At 42.9% G+C, this 23553-nt stretch overlaps 1 pseudogene and 1 gene segment (V, D, J or C); one reads left to right on the top strand and one right to left on the bottom strand.

The window, feature by feature from the left end:
* Positions 1-522: 522 nt before the first annotated feature.
* Positions 523-3893, bottom strand: LOC121851474 (annotated as a pseudogene).
* A 3619-nt stretch (positions 3894-7512) lies between these two features.
* LOC103171829 lies at positions 7513-22978 on the top strand. The segment is given in 8 exon segments: positions 7513-7592; positions 16025-16095; positions 16771-17100; positions 17897-18226; positions 18910-19221; positions 19490-19819; positions 22279-22409; positions 22840-22978. Coding segments are annotated over 8 exon segments (1593 nt in total).
* The last annotated feature ends 575 nt before the right edge of the window (positions 22979-23553 follow it).

Raw genomic sequence — 23553 nt, forward strand, 5'->3', positions numbered from 1 at the left:
CTATCTGTGGCCGGGCCTTCAGCCTCTCAGCCCATATGCTCTGGAACTCTATCCCCCAGTGCCTTCGCCTTGCTTCCTCCCTTTCCTCCTTCAAGGCCGGTCTCAAAACCTTTCTGTTTGACCGTTCCTTCAGCTCCCTTCTCGACTCTCTACCCCCTCCTCGCTCCCTACCCTCACACTGACCATTTCCCCCCTGCTCGGGTCCTGACCCAGCTGTACAGCGCCTTGGGATGTCCTCCCGACTTGAAAGGCGCTCAATAAATGGAATCTTGTTGTTGTTGTTGTTTTTTTGGTGTGAAACGTGACTTAATGTAGACCTTCCACAGTGCAAATCGGCTCCGCGTTCGCTCAGAAGCACAACAGTAGCTTTCCAGGCAATGCTGAGAAAAAATTGAGCCATGAGCCCAGTGTGAAAGGTGTAACATAAACTAGAATCTTTATTGAATAATTACACAGATTATAAAAGGTTCCAGACTGGAGGCCATCACAGCGAAACACAGTTCATGGCTGAGGGTTACCTCCTCAATAATCTATCAGCCGGCAAATCCTCAGAGGCTCAGAGTTTTTGCCGCCGTCATTATTGCAGGGATTGAAGTAAGCATATAGTTTCTCAGTGAAAGCCTGCGTGAAAGTGTGGAGATGAGACATATTATCAGCGTTGTAAAATGTTACTTGTCCCCCCTCGTAATCCAGATACACACCCAGCTTCCTGGGTCTCTCTCTCAGGGTAAGGCGGGTGGGAGGTGAGGTCAGAGCTTTATAATCATCCCCGTTTCTCAGCCACACAACCCAGTATCCGTTTTCTGGTCTCACTGTGGTGTCTCCTTTCCTGTTGACAGACTCTCTGGCCAATCCCACAGCCCATTTTATCTTGTTGGCGACCTGCACCTCCCAGTAATGTTTCCCTGATGTGAATCACTCAGACGCCAGGACAATGGGATAGTAACTAAATCTCTTCGGGGAATCAGGGAGCAGCTATTCTTTGTCTCCGTCTCTCACACTGGTCAGCTCCTCAGACAGGATGAGTCGAGGATTCGCTGTGTCAGGATCCAGAGTCAAAGAGGCAGGAGCTGGCAGCGAGAGAAACAACACAATGCGATGTGAGGGAATGTCTGGGAGTTCACAACGTGTGTGAGCACATCTAACGCTGTGAACGCAACTCAGCTCAAAGGGTCACACACTATGTGAGGATATATGTGCGAGGTGTGCGGTTGTGAGCGGCGTTTGTGTGAGTGTACTGTGAGAGGTGTGTGTATAAGAGTTGAGGGTGAGGGTTGTGTGTATGTGGTGTGCGCATGAGGTTTGCGTGCAAGGTATGTGTTAGCTGTGTGTGAGGAGCGTGTGATGAACGGTGCCTGCGAGGATTGTGGTTGAGAGTCTGCATGAGCATTTATGTGTGACAGTGTTTATGATGTGCGTGTTCGCGAGGGCTGTGTGTGTGTGATCTGTGATCGGGGGTAAATGTGTGAGTGAGGTCTCTGTGTGAATGGTACGTGACAGGTGTATGCGCGAACGAGGTCATCGTGGTGGTTGCGTATGAATTGGGTATATGGGCGTGTGTATTTGAGATGAGTGTGAGAGGGATGTGTTTAAGAGATGTGTATGTTTCTGCGGTGTGTTTATGAGAGATGGGTGTGTGAAGGTTGTGTTTGTGAGGTGTCTGCGTGTTAGGCTTGTGTGTGATGTTGTAAGAAGGTATGTGTTTGACGGTTGTTTGTGAGATTCCGTGCAAAGGGTGTTTTTGATTGTATGGGAGCCGCGTGTGTGAGGAATTTTTGCAAGTGGTGTGTCTGGGGGTTAATATGAGTGTGTCTATGAGGAGTGTGTGTGCGAGCAACGTGGGTTAGAATTTTTGTGACAGTGTGTGTGAGGATTTTGTGTGACTCTGAGGGTTTGTGTGCGTAGTGTGTGTGAGACACTTCGTGTGACGGTGTGCTTGAGTTGTGTGCATGAGATTATGTTTGAGTTGTGTGTGATTCATGTGTGTGGGGAATGTGTAGGAGGTTTGTTTGTGAGGGATATGTGTGTGATATGTGTGAGGTGCATATGATGGCTGTGTACTTGAGTGGTGTGTGTTTCAGGGCTCTGTATGTGAGGGAATGTGTATTTGCGAGTCAAGGCATTGTGTGTCATTGCTGTATGTGTAAGAGTTGTGTGGTGTGTGTTTGTGTGAATTGTGCGTGCAAGAGGGGTGTTTGATAGAATTGTGTGCGGGAGGGATGTGTGTGTAAGTTGTGCGTGCGGCGAATGTGTTTGAGGTGGTTGTGGGGTTTGTGTGAGGTATGAGAATGAGAGACATTTACCTGGGCTGATGTTTTCTCTCATATGTCTCCAGACTGTGTTCTTCAAAGGCCATTTGTACATGGCCACAGGCAACTCAGCCTCACACACTGACAGATAAAACCCCTCGTCACTGATCCTGAATTAGGAGACGATCACATTATAAAGTGAAACGACACCTCGTGATTTGTTTCAGGGTTCAATTCTGGAATATTTGTTAAAGATTATTTCATACCTTCTGCTGCGAGCATCTTCCGCCTATGATGAAATCAAACACAGACAGATGTCAGTTCACATTGCGACACGGCATTGTAAACTCAGTCAAACACAATTTAATGTCATTATTACAGGAACTTTATTCACTATACGTTGGCTCCAAAGGGCATAACGTCCAGTTGCAAAGCATCAAGAAATTCGGAGCTGGATCAGCTCCAAGAAAACCCCATTTAACTCCTCCTTCAATGTGCGGTAGAGGAGCTGGTGTGGTACGTAGTGCCTCCTCAGAGCTGAACTCGCCCCAAGGTTACTTGCCTCCCAAAGGATTGTTGGAATCGAATTGGATGAACTTAATCACGGTGATGGGTTTCCACATGTATTGTACAATCGGCTGACCAAATCAATCATTGGACCCATAGTGGGACCTGCTTACAAGCACACAGCTAAATATACGAAATAATCCATCGCTGAACTTTGTAACAGTCAGATTATGATTGTCTGCTAAAGACTGTGTACATGTTACTGAACAATATTATAATTTAATCTGTTTACCTGCAGGAACGTGAGAGCGTTTTTTTCCAACTGGGTGTGTAACTCTGCGATTTCTAGCTGAACAGAATCTAACTTGTTCTGAATCTCTCGCAGATTTGTGTTCATCCGGTTCAAAATCTCCTCCTCTCGCTGTCTGAGATCTCGCATCACTCGCTGTTCTCTGTCGGTCAGGCTCTGGTGCATTTTATTGAATTCAGCCGTGACGTGGGTCTGCAGACTGTTCACTTGTTCCTGAAAAATGTCAGACATCACACCTTGTTCACAAAATAAAGTGAGACATTAAGACCCCATAATGTGAACACACGGTAAAGAGAGACACACTGAGATACCACACCGTGCATACAGAGTAAACAGAGACACCGTGATATCACACCTGTACACACAATAAAGAGAGACAGACAGAAGCATCAGTGTACACACAAGAAACAGAGACGCAATGAGAGAACAGATATCAGCCCTGACACAACTTACCTTAACTTGTGAAATCTTCTCTCTCTGTTCGGCTTCAGCTTGTAGAGCAGTTTCCTTCCTCTGCGTGAGAGATGCTAAGGAGTCATGCACTTGTTCCTGGCATAAACAAGTACAATATGAACACTCGAACATGAATAAATAAGTGAACAAGAAAGAATCCGCCGTGAGGGTATTGTTACCTTGTAGATTTCAGCAGCTTCGTCAATGGGCAGGAAGCTGTGACCTCTGTGCTCTCGCGCATCTCTGCAAATTAAACACAGCAATTCCTTGTCAGTTTCACAGAACAGCTTCAGTTCCACACGGTGTTTCTCACAGTCACATTTAATGTCCGTCTGTATCGAGACCAGGTTGAATTCACGAGCTTTCTCCACCATTTTAACAAGGGCCCAATTAACCTTCAGGTTCCTGTTGGTAATAATCTGCCGGCATTCCGGACATGAATATGTCTCGTGCTTTGCCCAGCTCCGGGTGATACAGAAGCAACAGTAATTGTGGCCACATTCCAGGCTAACAGGATCAGAAAAAAATTCTAGACAAATTGGACAGTTTAGCTCCTCGGTCAGGCAATGAAACTGATGTCGATAAGTCATGTTCACCCTCAGGTGATTCTGGTCCAAACTGATTCGTCTCAGTGTATCTGCGCCATGTGTATCCCACCTTGTGACAGAATTTACTTCACTCTGATCCACCCACCTACAAGTTGGGAGCCAGGGTTTTGAATAATGCACGGGATTGGACGGAAAAAAGATTGATGTGGAAATAGAGCAAAGTTCATTGTAAAAACTGCCCCAATATGGGCAACGGGATAGGAGAAGATAAATAATCCAGGAAGTACGGAACCAGGAATAGACAGAGTTCAATTATCCAATCCCTTCCCTAAAATAGGAAAATCCCTAATTAATCGGTAACTTCTGATTTATCTGAACTTTCAGAAGATCTCCCTTTTCCCACATTTGCAACACCTGAGCCATCCCCACTCCCTTCACGCACAATGGCCCTTCGCCTCATTGGCTCCCATGCCGTTCCCCATACAACGTCCAATTAACACCCAGTCTCCCCAAACAATGTCTCCTCGCCACACAATCTCTCCTCTCCACATCATCGAACCTCCCAACACAATCGCCCCTTCTCACAATAAACCCCTTTCCCTAAAATATCCCCCACCCCAACAGTCACCACTGTCGCCCCCAATACACACGGATCCACACTGATATTTCAGTAAAATGATGATTTATGTTTTACAATCGCAGTTATAATCTTCAAATATCTCCGTTCATGCCATCCCCACCCATCCGAACACCACTCTCTCTTACTCTACGTCTGCAACGCCACCCACTACCTCTCTCGTCTGTATATATCCCACGTCCCCGTTATCTCGCCATCTTTATTGGAAAACTGTTAGCCAATTTGCTCCGGCGCTCCCGTATCCTTATCTTTAAACCCTTCGCTGTTATTCCTCCCTCCCGACGGTCACAAGCAGTTTGTCTTTGAATGTGCCTTTGCCAACAAGAGTGGGAGGAAAGCGCAATCGTGGAGGCCTACAACTCAGTGGTTAGAGCACTCGCTTTGCAAGCGAGAGACGTGAGGTCATTTCCAGGCAGGACCAAACCTTGGGAAAGTTTCCTTGCTCCACACAGAGCCTAATAATAATCCCTCCAAAAGCAAAAACAATAATAACAATTGGTCATTTTTAATCTGCGACTATTTGTGGGACATTGCTGTGCGCAATTGGCTGCCGCGTTCGCCCACAAATATACAGTCAACGCACTTTACAGTGAGTTCTGTGAAGCGCTTTGGGACATCCTCGCGACATGAAAAGCGCTATATCAAATGCAAGGATTATTTTATTATTATTGTCCTTGGTGCTGAACGTATCCCAGGTGACATGTTTGGCTTAAACCAAGCAGATCCAGAGCCCCTTCTTCTATTGCTGTCAAACATAAACCAGGACTGGGAAACACTGACAGAAGAGGTGATATAACTGAACACACCTTGTTTCGAGTAAGTCATTAGACATCACGGAAAAGTTTTGCAAGTTCCAAAAGCACCAGTTCTTATGAAACAATTATTAATTTGTATTGCTCTCCCTACCTTGTTATCGAAGAAACCTTTGACCGACACTCAAGAGTATTGCCAAATGGTAAAACATGCGATGCAAAAACACTACCTGATTCAGATTGTCCACTCTGGTGATCAGAGCCAATGGCCCAGAAGCAGCATCCACCCCTTTTGATCAATTTAGCCATTGTCACCTCCCACCTCCATTTTCCTGTCCCCTTCACGCCGGTTTCCTGAGCTCCATCATCCATCAGCTAAAATTTATACCGATCTTCCAGGCTGTGTTCTCGCACATTCCTGGCTCCGAAACCCCATTATCCCAATCATTGCCTTGTTCCACTGGTCCGCTATTGCTGAAAGGATTCATTTTGCGATCCTCACACTCATTCGTTTGATGCTCTTTCAACTTGCTACCTCTCTGTCCCACTTGCGTGTTACTGAAGCTTTCTGTAAACCGTCTGCCAATCCATTCCACCAATGGCGACGTGTTTCACGGCATTTTGCCATGAAATTCTTGAACTTCTCCTTCCTCAATCCCGCTGGCTGGCTCTTCGTTCTTGTCCATGTGATGGCCATATATATTGACCCTATGTTGACGTATGTTGAACTGTCTTCTCTCTGCGTCTCCGCCACTGTAGAGCTGTCAATCTGCATGAAATTCTCTATATCTATATCAGCCGTTGATAATATATTGATTTGAAATTTGTTTTCAGAATTTTTTCAATTGAATTGATTGAAATCACACTTCGTCCTGGGGTGTGTATGAGTGTGTCATGGGAAGACACTTGATAAAGGAAAGGCTTGTTCTTAGGTGGGAACTTCTTGTTCCAAATGTCCCCCGCTTTTTGGGGTAATAATGCGGTCACACAGCTAGATTGGGGCAGGTATATACATATGCAAATGCATGTGCTGCTACATGCCAGCAGACTTTCCTACGCTCACCCTCTTGCACACATCCAAAAAAGAGTGGAATGGCTTGAAAGCCTGTAGTATCCTACAAGAGTTAACATTTTTTATCGCACCTCATGACATCTTTGAATTTGAGGGTGATTGTTGGGCGTGAATTAGCATTAAATGGACAATTGACTGGTAACCAACGAGAGGAAATTTAAACTGACACTGGGAGCGGGACAAATTCTTTGTGATGTACAGAGAGACTTTACTGAGAGTTGGGAAAGACAAATGAAGTAGCTACAAATTCATGATTCACTTGGAGTGAATTCTATTTTACGGTAACCAACAGCTGGTTAGGGAGGCTGGTCAAGGCACTGCCGATTCCCAGCTTCCCGCGTCGAGCTCAAATTCTTTACTAACTGAACCCAAGGTCCCAGACGCCCTCTAAATCTCCCGCCTCCAATCGCCATCCCGCCACCCCCACACCCCCTCTCGCCCCTACACCGCCCCCTCCCCAGTTCGGTTTACAAGGCGTGGCTATCCAGTCATTCGTAAAAGGCCCTATATTCATGTAACAACATGTAGTTTGGTAGTGTAAACGGCAATGTTGCAAACATTGTAAGCGGGGTCTTCTCGTAGCTGGACTGAACTCAAAGTGACACGCCTGGCAATGGGAAGGTCGGGATCGAGCCAGCCTTTGTAACGGTCGCCAGTCCGGTTCCTGCGCCAGGTGGGTCCACAATTTTCCAGGACACTGACTGCTGATGATACAGCACAGCCCAGGCTGTCTCATCGGCAGGACCTGGATGGGCCGACATGTCACTGAGAATTCTCCCTGCAAGCTAAAGCTCTACCAGGCAGGGTGGTGGTCGCGGCGCAAGCAGTGAAAAAGCTTGGAAAACAGGGATATTAATGACAATCTATGCGGGTTTAGATAGATAGACTCCAGCGGCTACCCCATTTCAACTTCAAGGAGACCTCGCTTACAAGCTTACCATCATTGCCATTTAAAATTCAATGTAACAAATACATTTTATGAATATGGCGCCTATTTACTTCGGAAGGACATCACAAACAATCCGGGCGTCACCCAGCCTGAGCCTAATAGTCTCCGATATTAGGTAAGCGTAACTCGTCCCTTCAGAGAGAAAGAGAGAGAGAGAGAGAGATACATATTACGATGCACAAGTTTGCAGAAACAGTCGGGAAGTCAAAGATTGATCTAATCTAGTGGACAGCTGGCGATGAATATATATAGATTTTAGCGTGTATACTGCGAGGCGATTTTTTAGGCGTCTCGAATACGCGATAAGGCGCTTTATCGAATGTCAAGTTTAATATCATTTTTTGTATTTATTTCACTCCTTTCCGGCACGAAACATTATTTCCTTGTTTGCTTGTGGTTGGAAAATAAGCACGTGTTCCCTCTGAGAGACACAAAAGTCATAATTTGTGAAATAGGTCAAGTCAGAACTAACATCTGTGCAGGGATGAATCCTTTCCTTTTCTCTTTGGAGGTTTTTGTACAGTGGTGCTATCGGAAATGAGTCGTCTCGAAGCAGTGATTGGGTTCCGTAACAAAGGCAAGAATTTTTGTTGCAATGTCTGAAAAGTATCACACCACTTGACAATATATACTGTCATAAAATGATAATAATCCTTGCATTTGATACAGTCTTATCGCGTCTTCCAGATGCCCGAAAGCGCTTCACCGCATACAGTGTAACATGATTTGGCTGTATGGTTGTTGGGCGAAAGTGGGGATTGTACCTTGTATGCATTCTTATTCCCTTTTCTTCTGTAGAATCAAATAAAGACTGTTCCTAATGGTTTTATATCATTGCGTTTGCAGACAACAGTAAGTCAATGGAAATTCAAAGTATCATGGAATCATGCTGCGCAGAAGAAGGCCATTCCCCAACGTGTCTCTTTGAAAAGTGCTATCCAATTCAATCCCATTCCCCCGCTTTCTCCACATTGCCCTGCAAACGTGTCCTCCCCAAATAATTATCGATATCTGCCTTAAAGTTTGTTGTCGAATCAGCTTCCACCAAACTCTCAGGTAATGCATTGCAGATCACAACAACTCGCTTTGTGAAAAAAACTTCGCTTCACCTCCTCGCTGTTTCATTTAGCATCTGTTTGAAATCGGAGTCCTCGGTTTACCGACCCATCCATCAGTGGATTTAGTTTCCAATTGTTCACTCTATTGGACCCCCACGGTATTTTCAAAACTTCTATTCAGTCTCCATTTAACCGTCTCTGCTCCAATAAGAATAACCCTATTTTCTCAAGCCTCTTCTGGTAACTGAAGTCCCTCATTCCTTTTATCATTCTAATAAATTTCCTTTGCATCCATCCTAATGTATGGGTCACAGAACTGAACACATTCTCCAGCTGAGGCCTAACCAGTATTGTATAAAGTTTCGCTACAACTTCCTGATTTTCGTATTCTATGCTACTATTTAAAAAGTGTAGTATCCCGTATGCATTTTTAACAGCTTTGTCGACCGGTCCTGTCATCTTCAAGTATCTACTTATATGTGGTCGACTGTTACAGCTAACTGACTGTTTATCTTATTCTCCGACGATTCACTTAAGATCTTCAGCCGTCAGACTGACTTCTGGTGAATGTGGTTTCCCCTGAACTTTGATGCACACAAAGTCTGACTCTGAGCACACACAGTAATAATCAGATGGATAGATCAATCTCAAACAGCCTGGGCAGTTATTGTACGAGGCTGTGTCTGATTCCCATCAATGTGCGGATAAAGAGAGAGACAGCACAGCGATACATATTTCGTCATTCACCAGCAGCTCAGGGAAGGATAATCTGGTGACAGATTGGGATGTGTCAAACTGAGAAGTGAATCGATTTCCAATTCAATTCCTTTTCTTTCCTCATCAAAATCTCAATATCTTCGCAATATGAACTCCAGCTGTTTGTCTGGGTGATGTCGGAACCAGAAGATATGGTAATAGCTCGCAGCAGTGGAGGAAGCAGATTCAGATATCACAGTTGCTCCTCCTTTCGTAAGCATCGTGGCATCTTTCTGACTGACAGAATACAGACCACTGAGTTCTGTAATTAACATGGTAGAACACGTCAATATATTATTCACTATTTCCCCGAATTATTTCAAACCAAATTGGAACACTGTACTCCCGATGTGAAACGCGCTATTCACATTTGTGAACAGTGAAATTATAATAAGAATAAATGCCTTTTCTACAAAATATTATCAAGTTTTTTAGTCGCCTCCAAGCGCTACTCAGAATATACTATGAAGTGAATTGATACTTATTTTCGTGGGTCAAACGCGGCAACCAATTGCAAACAACAACGTCGCACAAACTGTCGTCCATTGAGTGAACAAATTAATATTTGGATCGGATTATTACCACCGGGTTCAACCAGCGGTTGTACAGGAACCTAGTTCCTACTTACATCGTGGACAATATGCAAGTGTTTGTGAAGTGAGGTAACTTGCCCAACATTTTGTTCGGCCTGGGAATCGAAACCAGGCCCTTTCGCTTGTGAGATGATGGCTCTGTTCAATAATGTACAGGAAACCACGAAATGTTGTTGAAATGGAGCTGACAGTCAGCAGCAACTCTGAATTAGCTCAACACGGCCTCACCTGTCATAAGGGTTCCCAGCACAAGACAGACAGCAAATAGCCTCATTGTTGCTCTTCAGTCTGTGTGGTTGTGTCCGCGACATCAGTTTGCTGATAACCCGCAGTGATTGTCGGCATTGGCGGAGCCACAGTCTCACGTCACCTCATTGACATCTCAGCCACGTTTCAAAAACAACAACCAATTGCTGTTAAACAGCGCCTTTCACCAGTCACTGGGGGCAGTGAATCCTCCCACTCTGGTGCTGTTCACAATGCAAACATTGCACCAACTGGTAGGACGATGATAGCTTGACAAAGATTGGGAAAGCTTCCACGATACCACTATAAATGGCAAGCTATGTGCTTTTAGCTGCTTAGTCACAAGCAGATTCCCCATCGCACAATCTGATATCGTCCCTCACACAAGCCATGGCTGAAGCCAATCCTTGCCTTATAGTCTCCGGAATTGGATAAACAGGATGCCACCCTCCAGAGAAATAGTTTCCATACCTATCCAACAACTGATCTCTCAGATTTCAATGTGAAGGTGGGAGACATTGAAATGTCAGCTCGATTTGTAGTCTCTGAGAAACGACGAATGTTTACACATTTGCTGGGCTCGAAAGATATGATAGGGAACGTGATAGAACAGTGTTTATAGCATTACAGTTATATTACGGGGATGACTTGGAAATGTGTTTCACAAACATTATTCATATAAAGTACCAACGTCACCAAAAATGTTTGAGAATCTATGATTTATAGCAGCCATTGCTGTTGGTTATCGCGGAAAGAAAAGACTACTTAGAAATTTCTTTCAAATAGTGCCTTGCTATCTTTATCGCACAACTAATCAGACAGACCATATATCAGTCTAATAATAATATTAATAGCAATAATGCTTGCTACTGATAAAGTATCTCATCATATCTTTGAGACCACTCAGAGCTTCACAGAGTATACTGTAAAGTGAATTGGCTGCATAATCCGTGGGTTAAACGCGGCAGGCAATTGTCCACAGCACTTTCACACACAGTCGCGGATTAAGTTCCGAAATTGTTATTCTTGTTTTATTTGGAAAGAATTATAACGCCCGGATAAAGGATCCATCTCTTGCGAAATACGGATTTGTTTTTCCTTCCAAATTCTCTCGAATTCAAATATTACGGACTTTGCACTTTCATGTTGATTAAGGATTCAATTTATAAAGTCGCTAATTTAGTTTGCATGAACTTTTAACATCTTAGTTAATTGGAAAGTAATAGTAGATTGTTACCCTCTATTGGACAATAAACCACAGTTCAGCTGTGCCGTCATATTCGACGCCAAACTCGAAATAAAGCAATGATTGTAATAATACTGTGTTGTGGTTCCCAGTGTCTTATATCACCTTAGACTCAGTGTACAGTGACACACCCCGCTGTCAGTCATTGTGTCGCCACAGATACTGAAGCCCCGCCTGCCACACGCTAAATCCTCGCCTCACTATTATGGTGAACTGTTCTGAGCCGCTAAAGGGCAATTTGTCAGTTTAATAGTTACATTGCAATACTGAATGAAGCCAGTATTGCCACTGGCAAGTGGACGTTATTGTATTTGCCTACTGTTTCCCTTGCAGTAAGTAGGAATCCAGTTTTTAATCTACAAGCAAATTGCTTTCCATGGGATTACAGCTCCTCCAAAATAATAATAAAAATACAGTCACTAAATCATTAATGTGCGGAAATGGATGCAGCATTTCACGCACAAAATACACAGTGAATTCATACTGCACTATAATGTGTGAAGCGGTTGAGAAGTCTGGCAGACGTGATAAGGCGCTATATCAAATGTACGGATTATCATTGTTGAATTGACCTTGTACTTAGCTGCAACCAATATGGACTTGACTGACCAACACACTTTTATTGTTTTTAATTATTAAAGTGACTAATGCCCTCCGGAAATCGATATGCAAATCGTGAGACTACCGTGTTCCTACTTTCTACAAGTAAAACAGAGGCGTCTATGTTAAACTTGCGCAAGCTTTCGGCCTGCTCGGGAATCGTAATCGTTCATCTCACTTGTATAGCCAATGCAAGAACAAATACAACAACAACAGCAACATTACATATTTATATCGCCGTTCATGTCGGGAGGACGTCCCAAGCCGCTGGACGGTGCAAAACATTTCAGACCGGAGCTGCATACTTTAAAATCTCTAATGCTAAGGCAAAACCCGGCTGTTATTCGATTGGTGGATCACTTTTCCAGGGGAAAACATTCCTTGAAAAAATTATAAAAACAAATTGGTCACTTCAATCCACGACTGTTTGTGGGTTACTGCAATTGGCTGCAGGATTTTGCCCAAAAATGTATCGTGAATTCACTATATAGTATATAATAATCATAACAGTAATCCCTGCGTTTGACATGGCGCTTTTCACGTATTCTCAACATCTCAAAGCGCTTCAGAGTGTACACTGCAAAACTAATTGACTGTTCTCACTCGCGCGCTCTCTTTCCCTCTGATGTTTCTCTCTCTCACACTCTCTCTGTCTCTCTTTCTCACACTTTCAATTTAACACCTTCTATGTGTCTTTCTTGCACCGTGTCAAACTCAGTCGCTCGCACAAAACAAAATTCAATACATTTTACATTGTATCCCCTGCAGCTCATTGAGACTACTCCAATAAGTTGTTTTTAATACAAGGATTATTACGGATATTATCAAAAGGGTTTAAATCCTCCCAAAATTGCTCTCACCCCTTTAAAAAGGTGAAGACATCGCTTTAAATATGTAACACCGTCGGCCGACTAAAAACTAACTTCAGCCTCTCCTGCAGCTCTGCCCCCAACCCCAGCCTCGCCCTTATATGTCAGTTAGTAGCAGAGTCCCCAGCGACTGATTGACAGAGAGATAGAGAGAGAGAGAGAGAGAGAGAGAGAGAGAGAGAGAGCTGGGTTTGATTCTCGGGCTGGGCGAAACCAGAGGCAAGTTTCCTTATTCCACCTACACACCTCTGCTTGCGATATGATAAGGCGCTATATCAAACGCGAAGAATATTATTATATTCAACAAGATCAATGTAAACGTATTTTTTTTCCCTGAAATGCGAGCAGCGTTACTGAGAGCAAAGCCCGGACAGCGTATACTGTATTAACTTAACCATATCGGTGCTGATGTGTGACAAAAATATTCGTAAAAATGGCTATGATTGTATCTCGGTTTAGCGCTGGGCAGCAACGGTTGCAGGTTCCGCTAATCACAATCACCAATCAGACAGGATTCGCTGTGAGAGGCTTGTGCTCGGCAACTCATTGATTACAGTCCTTCATTCCTCAGGAAAGCTCTGAAACTGCCCATGTTGTCGTTTCTATAGTTGTGTAGACAAAAACGTAACAGGGTCCAAAAGTCGTCAATAGAGAAACAAATATTTTTCACTCTGACAATTTACGGTCAATTAAGTTCACTGTGTAACCTGTAAAGCCCCTTGAGATGTCTGGAAGCCGTGACAAGGTGCTAAATCAAATGCACGAATTATGAATGTTGTTACTATTCATAATTAATGTACTATTTTGACAGGTGGGAAATTGGCTGCGGCGATTCAGTAAGCATTTTGAACAGATTAACTTGATTTAGTAAATGGCAGAGCCAGCAAGACTCACGTTTTAAATGTTCGGACTGTTGTACAAAATTGTAAGAATATCCATAGGTTTGAATAACCTTGAAATATCTATTTGTTGGCAAATTAAATGAACGATTTGGAAATTCAAGCTAAACGTTAATTTGAGCTGTTTTTTCTAAAGGTCGCACCAATTTAAATCTTAAAACAAAGTTGACCGGAGTAAGACCAGTAAATCTTTAAGTATTAAATGGTTTAAAATTAACATTATAACCCCGGTTACCCTGTCTGACTCTCTTTGTTTCCAAACTTAAACTAGTTACGTGGTGACATTGAGCTGCTTCTCAGTCGATGCAGAGTCACTGATATCAGATTCCCGGTCAGACAGGTCTGCCTTCGTTTAACTATTTTACAGCTGAAATGCGATACACGAGCCGGAGAAAATTCCACTCCAGCTTAGGGAACTCAGAGTGACATCCACCCTTTCATAGATAACAGACAAACAGACAGACAGACAAACAGGAAGATAGACGAACAAACAGAGAGAGAGGGACAGGCATGCAGTTGATGCTTTGTTGTGTAGATTAGCAGCTTCTCTCCCAAACAGACAGTCACACTTGAATCAATGTTATTGGGATATTAAATTTAAAGTCAATTTAAAGTTTAACTGACAAATTACTCCACACGCCTAATAATAATCCTCCAAAACCAAAAAACAATAATCAATTGGTCATTTTCAATCTATGACTGTTTGTGGGATATTGCTGTGCACAATTGGCTGCCGCGTTCGCCCACAAATTTACAGTCAATTCACTTCACAGTGTGTTCCGTGAAGCGCTTTGGGACGTCCTCCCGACAAGAAAAGCTCTATATCAAATGCAAGGATTATTATTATTATTATTATTATCGGTGAAAACGTTTTGTCTCAGCACAATCTCCAGCTAGCATGCTTTCCAAGCACAGACACGAATACAGTCATTCACACATCAATAAAATATTAACTATTGCATTATATAGGACTTTGGAGTCCTGTAGCTCAGTGTTTAGAGCACTCGCTTTGCAAGCGAGAGACCTGAGTTCAATTCCAGGCAGAGGGCGAAACCTTGGGTAAGTTTCCTTACTCCACACAGAGCCTAATAATAATCCCTCCAAAATCAAAAACAATAATAAATTGCTCATTTTTAATCTACGACTGTTTGGGGGACATTGCTGTGCGCAATTGGCTGCCGCGTTCGCCCACAAATATACACTCAATTCGCTTCACAGTGTGTTCTGCGAAGCGCTTTGGGACGTCCACCCGACGTGAAAAGCGCTATACCAAATGCAAGGATTATTATTATTATTATATACAGTCCCTATCACGACGTTGAGACTCTTCAAAGCGCTGCACAGGATGTAATGCAAAGTGGATTGACTGTATTTTGTGGGGAAAAAGCCACTTTCGCACAACCGAGTCTCACAGTCATGCGTAGGGAGTGTGGCCAATGTTATTTGGGGGATTGTTGACCAGGACACGGGAAACAGAGAAGCAGATGGAGACAGTCAGAGAGCAGAGAGAAACAGCCATTTGTTTTCGAGTTGGCCTTGGGATCTTCAGCGTCCAACTGAAGGCAGAGTGAGCCTCAGTTTAACCTCCCAAAGCATACGTACAGCCAAACAAATACATGCATGAATGCATGCATGAATGCATGCATACATACATACATACATACATACATACATACATACATACATACATACATGCATGCATGCATGCATGCATGCATACATACACACACACACACATACATACATACATGCATATACATATATACATACACAGACTCAGACACACAGAATCTGCAATGGCCTGAATATGTTCCCATTATTTTCCGAGAGCTGCTTTACCTGGAGATATAGAGCATATACGGAACGGTTAGAATTCAATTGACGCGGTTCAGTTGGAAGGGGGATAACCTATGAATTCTCCATGATGGGCAACAGGGAAGGGGAAACAGATGAGTTCGCAACTTCAAGCCCACTTCAGATTTCAATGCATAGTCTCACATAAACCGAATCAGGAGATTGCAATGCTTATGTTTCCAAAGATACTGTTATACTGGGAAGGTTGAAAGAGATAAGGTAATGAGAGGAAAGTGTCAACATCATTGCTGAGATAAATGTCTGTTTTATTAATAATACCTATTGAATAATAACTTTTTATTTAATGTATTTCAGGCAATGTACATTCGAAACCATTGCCCCTAGTTGCGTTCCTCACACAGCCTTCCCCTAAAGACTTCAAAATACGCAACCTCAGGCGTTGTGAACACACCCTTGTTTAAACAGAATAACGGGACATAGAATACCAACAAACTTCTCGGTGGTCAGAGCTCTCTCCGTACAAGCGGGAGACATGGGTTCGATTCCCAGGCAGGGCAAGATGTTGGGCACTTTTTGTGACTCCACGCTCCACTGTTGATCCAGCAGTAAGTAGGGACCCAGTTGTCAGTCAATTGGTGTATCATTAATCAGGGGGTAATAATTCCTCAAATAAAATATGGGCACTGCAATCCACCCATGTTTGTGGGACACTGATGCGCGCCATTGGCTGCCTCGTTTCACCCACGCAATATAGTCAGTTAACATAACAGTATTTTCTGTGAAGAGCTTGGAGATGTCTCGAAGACATAGTGAGGCGCAGTATCAAACTCAATATATGTATTGTTACCACACAACAGGAATATATTGGAACAGCATGTGTTTTGTTATTAACTGTAGAACATGTAGTGGGCATGTCACTTTACTTCTCCAGGTTGTTTGAACACTCTCATCACAGAAAATCTTCCATCGTCTGATAGTCATTTCCCAAGAGTGTTTTATGACCAAATATCATGAGCAATGGTTGTCCAGATATATATTTTGTGTATCGTTCTAAAGGGAAGTTAGATACGACTATCTTCACTGGGAAGATTGAAAGAGTGAATGAGTGAGCAGTCACCACATTATGGCTAACATCAATGTCTGTTTCAATATTAGTATAAATATATATATTTCTATGGAACAAACACAACCAATCATTTAATGTATTACAGACAATGTGCCACCAACACCGTTGCCCCCAGTTGTTATCCTCACGCAGACTTCCCCTGAAGACATCAAAGTGCACAACTTGGCCACTGCTGTCTGCTTAATATCGGGTTTCCATCCGGACCAACTCAGTGTTAAATGGCTGAAGGATTCGAAGCCCATCACCTCAGGTGTTGTGACCTCTCCTTCGGTTAAAGACGACAACGGGACATTCGGTACCAACAGCCGCCTGACGGTGCCCACCAGAGAATGGAGCAATGGCGCGGTTTACACCTGTCAGGTGTCCCACGAACCCACCCACACCATCATTATCAAGAACATCACTACGCCTTCAGGTAGGAGGCACAGCAGCAGCTAATACACATGGTAGGAATGTGACTCACATTTCCGTTTGAAATTTGCACTTGGAGGCCAGTAGCTCAGTGGTTAGTACTCCCGCTTTACAAGCGAGAGACCTGGGTTCGGTTCCCAACCGGGGCAAGAATTGGTCAATTTTTTNGTGACCACACGCGTCACTGTTTATCCAGGATTTTGTAGGGACACAGTTGTCAGTCAATTAGCCTATCTCTATTTCGGGGGTAATGATCCCACAAATAAAAAATCATCACTTCAATCCAGAATTGTTCGTGGGACAATGATGGGCGCCATTGGCTGCCTCGTTTCACACACACAATATAGTCAGTTAGCGAAACAATATTTTCTGTGAAGCGCTTCGAGACGTCTCGAAAACGTGATGAGGTTCTGTATGAAACTCAATGATAATTTTAATTATTGTTATTAAGGTTAGATCATTCAACATTGTAGGCCTGGGTCTGTCACTTTTCTTCACCAGGTTATTTGAACAATCCCATCGTAGAAAATCTTTTATTCATCTCATGGTATTACCCTTATTTCCCAAACGTTGTTTTAGTTCAATAGATCAGAACAAATGATTGAACAGACTATATAAATTTTGTTTCTAAAGGGAAGAAAAATAAGATTATCTGGACTGAGAATATTGAACGGGTAAATGAGTGAGAAGTGTCAACATTACGGCTGAGATCAATGTATGGTTTAATATTAGCATCAATTTCGCACAACAATATATATATCCATGAAACAAAATATAACCTATCATTTTATGTATTGCAGATAAAGTACTGCACAAACCGTCGTCCCCAGTTGTTATCCTAACACAGACCTCCCCGGAAGACATCAAAATGCACAACTTGGCCACGGCTGTCTGCTTAATATCCGGGTTCAATCCGGACAAAATCAGGGTTAGATGGTTGAAGGATTGGCAGCCGATCACCTCAGGTGTTGTAACTTTTGCCTCGGTTAAAGAAGTCAGTGGGACATTCAGCACCAACAGCCGGCTCACTGTGCCCGCCAGAGAGTGGAGCACTGGCGCGGTTTACACCTGCCAGGTGTCCCATGAACCCACCCAGACTATCATTGTCAAGAACATCACCAAGTCCTCAGGTGGGAGAAACGGCAACAGTTGATAAACTTAGCAGCAATGTAGCTCACAGTTTCCTTCCAAATATGCAGTTGTGTAAACTCTAGTGTCATTTGCTTTCAGCCACATTTGGATATGGCACTGGGAACAACACACAAGCGAGCTTTGACACCCAAGTTTATTGATCTTTACAGCAGGAAGATGTCGGTTCCCGATTCTCACCCTGTAATCAGGGGATTGCAACACAGGACATGTTTCTGATCCGCTGTACAAAGGGAGCTCTGACATCCCTCACATGTCCACGAAATTGTGGCTGTTATTCTCATGTTCCACCCGCTTCCTCAACATTTAATTCCGCTGAACTTTCTGATAACAAAGAGTCTATTTGTATCAATCAGGGCAGATATACATATTATCGCGGAGTCACAGCTCATCCATCGTACGTGTTACATCGTGAGCCGTTGTCAGTTGGAGGGAATTGGAAATCAATAGGGCCACATATCACACAGTGCTACAGGGAGGAACGTTCAACTTTCCTGTAAATTATTCTGTCAACGATTGTTAATTATATTAGGAAACAACAATCTGTGGGCAGATGAGCCAGAAAGTGGGAATGTTCATGGACGGTCATTGTTTAACGTGACCCAATATAAGGTCCTGGACATGGGCTGTTATTTGGCTTTCTAAGTTTCTTTTCCTTTTCCAGAATGCGAGGAACCTTCTGAAGGTGTCAAGATCTATATCCTGCCACCTGCACAGCGACAGGTTTTGATGGAAACCTCTGTAACCCTGACATGTGTTGTGGCTAATGCACCAATTCACGTCAACGTGACCTGGACACAAGGAAATACACACTTGCAGTCTGGATATGGGATACGCTCTGCCACTGAGCCTCAGAAAGTGATCAGTAAAATAAACATTTCTGCTTTAGACTGGAGCAGTGGTAAAGAATTCTTCTGTGTAGCCAGCCACGATGATATGCCGACTCCCATCAGAGAAAAGACGTTTAAGCTGAAAGGTGAGGAGAGAGGTTTCAGGAGATAAATGATTTACGAGTTCATTGTAATTCCAGAATATAGAAAACCACTGGGTACAAATAATAAATTGCTGTCGAGAGATTTCAATCAACATCCGTCTTCCGAGTCACACCTGCAATTACAAACAACTGAACACTGTCTGAATGGAAAAACACATCATTCTCAGCTCATTTTGCAGCGTCTTATGCTTCAAAGCTTTCTCTGATTGACCCCATTTAGTGAACTGATTCCATTGTGTTTTCCCAACAGTTGAGAACGTGAAACAGCCTTCAGTGTATCTCCTCCTCCCGTCGGCAGAAGAAGTGTCCGCTCAGCAGTCTGTCACCCTCACCTGCCTGGTGAAGGACTTCGCTCCCAAAGAGATATTTGTGCAGTGGACTGAGAATGACCAGGTGATTGATGCCAATAACTACAAAAACACTGATATGTTGGCAGACAGTGCAGATCGCACATACTCCATGTACAGCATGTTGTCAATCTCAGCCGAAGGTTGGGGCAAAGGAACCTCCTACTCCTGTGTCGTCGGACATGAAACTTTCCCACTGAAGAGTCTGACCAGATCCGTTAATAAATCCAGCGGTAAACCGAGTTTTGTAAACATTTCCCTTGTCCTCGTGGACACCGTGAATGCCTGTCAATGAGTGTCCCTCAATACTGTGTTGCTTATTCTCACCCGCCTCCCTACCATTGCATTGCCTGTTTCTTTTCCTGAACAAGTAAATCAAATAAAATTTATAGTTGCATTTATGTGTCAGCTGCAGAGAGGATGATTTGCAATTAATTACTCTGTCACCTTCCATAGCAAGGAGACATACATCCATTTTTTGTGGAGATGTTAGTATTAAGTTAGTAGGACACTAACGTTGGTTTGCATACTTTTAAGCATGGTGATGTGTTTCCACGTGTCAGGTATCCTGGTGAGCCACAAAACGTTAAAAGTCCCAAATTGTGCTACTTTACTTGCTACAGCCCAATCTCAGACTGCATTTTATTTGCAGTTTGACTCAGAATCGCACAGTGTAGCTACACCTTTTCCTTTTCAAGATATTTTCTTTCCCACCGAATAGCATCGCATTCCAGATGTAACAGCATGGCGGATTTAAACTCCGGCCTTTTGTCGCAACATTTCTATTAAAAGTAAATATTTGTTTCACAGAAGCTGTTCCGAATACAGGAAAATGTTCACTTGAACATAAGCTAAGCCATACTTTTATATTGTAAACAAATGCTTTCATTCAAATTCCCATCCACACGTACTCACACACCCCGTCATATCCATCGAGGCCGACATACACTCACACTTCCAACATCTTCACAAATACATACACACACAGTCACAGACATGCAAACACACATCCACCACACGCACACACTCACATTTCCACGTAGGCCCACACATACCCACACTTGCAGACGGAAACTCACATCCACCCAGTCCCTCACACACACTCACACATCCATCCAGGCTCACACAAACTCACATAAATTCACAGGCAGACAAGCCCCTTCACATTCCCGCGCACACACATACCGGGGCCGACACAATCACACTTATTTACATTAAGGCCCTCAGATACTCACACACACCCACTTCCATCCTGGCCCCCACACAATCACACTCATCCTGGCCCCCACACACTTAGACACACTCACATACCCATGTTTACAATTAATTACACAGGCAACTTGACACATTCACATCCATCAAGAAACACGCGCACACACACTTACATCAACCCTTGTCGCCACACAAACGCATACACGCAGGAACACACACATATACATATATACTCACATCCACCAATGATCACACATACAGAATCTCACTCACCCAGGCCGACACACAATCAATAAGGCTATGGGTGAACCCTGCTAAACTTAATCCTCATTTCCCTTAGTTGATTTACCGAGACGTTTGTGCCGATTCCTCTATTCTATTACAACATTATTATCGATTTTTAAATCGACATGATGCTATTTATCAAAGTGATGATGGCCTAATACTGATGAGAGACGAAGTCCGCAAAGACTTTGGCAATTGTATAAAATTACAGACTCTTTAGCTGAGTTGACCGAAAAGTGGAATCTTAGTTCAATAACAGTAACTACCTTTGTTATAAGTGGAGTGGGGAAAACTTATGGGAGTATAAGTCTATGGGAGCGCATAACAAAAGGCAGTAAAAGTGGACCCTGTGTTTTTTGCTGGGGCAATCGACTGTCAATTAAATATAAATTTAGCAGGATCATGGGTGGTGTGCAGTGTGCGGTTCTGGGCATTTAATTAAAAAAAGGATATAAGAGCAGCTGAGAGGGCTTTGGGAAATTTCACAAAGGTCAATAAACATGATGCCTGTGACTGACGTTACAGTGTTGAGGAACAACTTCACATAGCGTGGCTGCTCTCGAAAGGAAAGAGCAGGTAAATCGGAAAGGGAAGATACGCAAATATAAGTTTTCGAATGTATTAAAGTTTTGAAAGACTGGTACAATGAAAGGCGATTGTATCCATACAAAAGTGTATAACACTTCCAGGAAAATCACTGTAAATTATGAAGGCAGGGTCGATTTTTATATCGAGAATTTTTTAGAATAGAGTAATCTTCACCTCAGTAACATAATATAACGGAATTTCAAATGTTATTTGAACAGCGAGGAGTTGAACATGCAAAAGGACAGAGAGGGAGGTGGAATTGAAGGATAGGAGTAGATCTGTCCTTTAACTAACAGCAGAATCTCAATGGGAGCATTTCCCTCTCTCTGCATTTCCACCACAAATTGAGCTTTCCCAAAGTGTGCCGCAAATTTTTCTTTGGATACTATTTGGAGAGGAACATACTATAAAACCAATACTTTCCTTATTTTTCTTTAAAATAAAAGTCTGGAAGAATTGGTATGAAGTTCCGTGTAATTTAACAGAGGGAGGGAGCCCGTAATGAACTCAGAATCTGAACATACAATACAAATGTAACAGGAAAAAATATGAAATGTCTCAGGTTTCAAACTGCTTTAGAGTCCTTTCCCCTTTTATATCCTCACAGATTTGCCAATCGAGATGATGTTGGAAAGGTTTCAAGAAATTCAATGTGACGACCTCTGGCCTACTGCTTCCACATTCATCATTCTCTTCTTCCTCAATATTTTCTACAGCGCCACCGTCACTCTAGTTAAGGTGAGGAGAGTAAATGCATTGACGCCATAATATGGTGTAACAGCTGCTGTTAAATATTTGGTCCACGGGATCCCCAATAGTCATGCTTGCTGCAACCACTCTGCTGGGAATCTCAGCCTGCACCGGCAGGCCATGATCCTTGTGACTGGGCTGTGTATAGGGTGATAAAAATATCCTATCCCTCTTACACACCCTATTAAACTTGACATATGCGCACATGATACAGTCCCTGGGACGGTGCAAGTGTTACTGTCTGTGTTAGTCCTCTGCAGACAAATACAAATTCACACAGAATCAGTTGGACGTTTGTGTATCTGTGTTTGTGTGTATGTTTCTATGTTTGTGTGTGTTTACCTTTTTGGATAGATATACACAAATAAACACAAGCTTAAATATCATTATCCATGACATATTTACTTTTAATTTTCAGATAAAATGAATTCACTAAGATCTGCGTCAACGATGCGACTCGTCCGTTTGTGTCTAACAACATCGTCTTGTGAAAGATTATGTGCAGCCTTTTTTCACTCATTGTACAAATCACTTAAAATAAACATTGTATATTGCAACTACTTGAATTCTAGTGGCTTTTCTCATTGCTAGTTTATTTTAAAATGTGCATTTTGGTAAAAATAATTAAAGTTGTCACTGTCACGCCTCTCTGATATCCTTCATTTCCTGTTTCCCATTTTGTTTGGTGTAATGAAACCGAAAGTCAGTGGCTGATATACTCTGTCCTCTCATTTTAATCTGAGCCTTAATTTTTGATTCGGCTCCGGTTTCATATATCTCCAGAATCTGTATCTTGTTTGCCAATAGCATCAATAAAAACGTTAAAATTCAATGAACTGTTTGATTCCTCTTTCCTTCTCCATCTGTGTCAGATGTGTCTTGCCACTTCTTTCTAAATTACTCAGATTCCCAGTAACTCAGCATTTAACAAAAGCTGTTAAGTTAAATGTCAAGCTTCAGTTACAGCTTTGCTGAGAACACCAAAGGCAACAATAGTTCCGCTGGAGATGTTTTTTCGCTCCAGTGATCAGCAACTTTTTCCGTCCGACACTGATCAGCCCCTCACCCAGATGTAGCTTCAGACACATGGCTATTCTAATGTAGTAACACGCAGCTCTGTGTCAGAGTACTT

This window comes from Callorhinchus milii, unplaced genomic scaffold (assembly GCF_018977255.1).
Source record: "Callorhinchus milii isolate IMCB2004 unplaced genomic scaffold, IMCB_Cmil_1.0 Scaffold42, whole genome shotgun sequence".
Classification (NCBI taxonomy): domain Eukaryota; kingdom Metazoa; phylum Chordata; class Chondrichthyes; order Chimaeriformes; family Callorhinchidae; genus Callorhinchus; species Callorhinchus milii.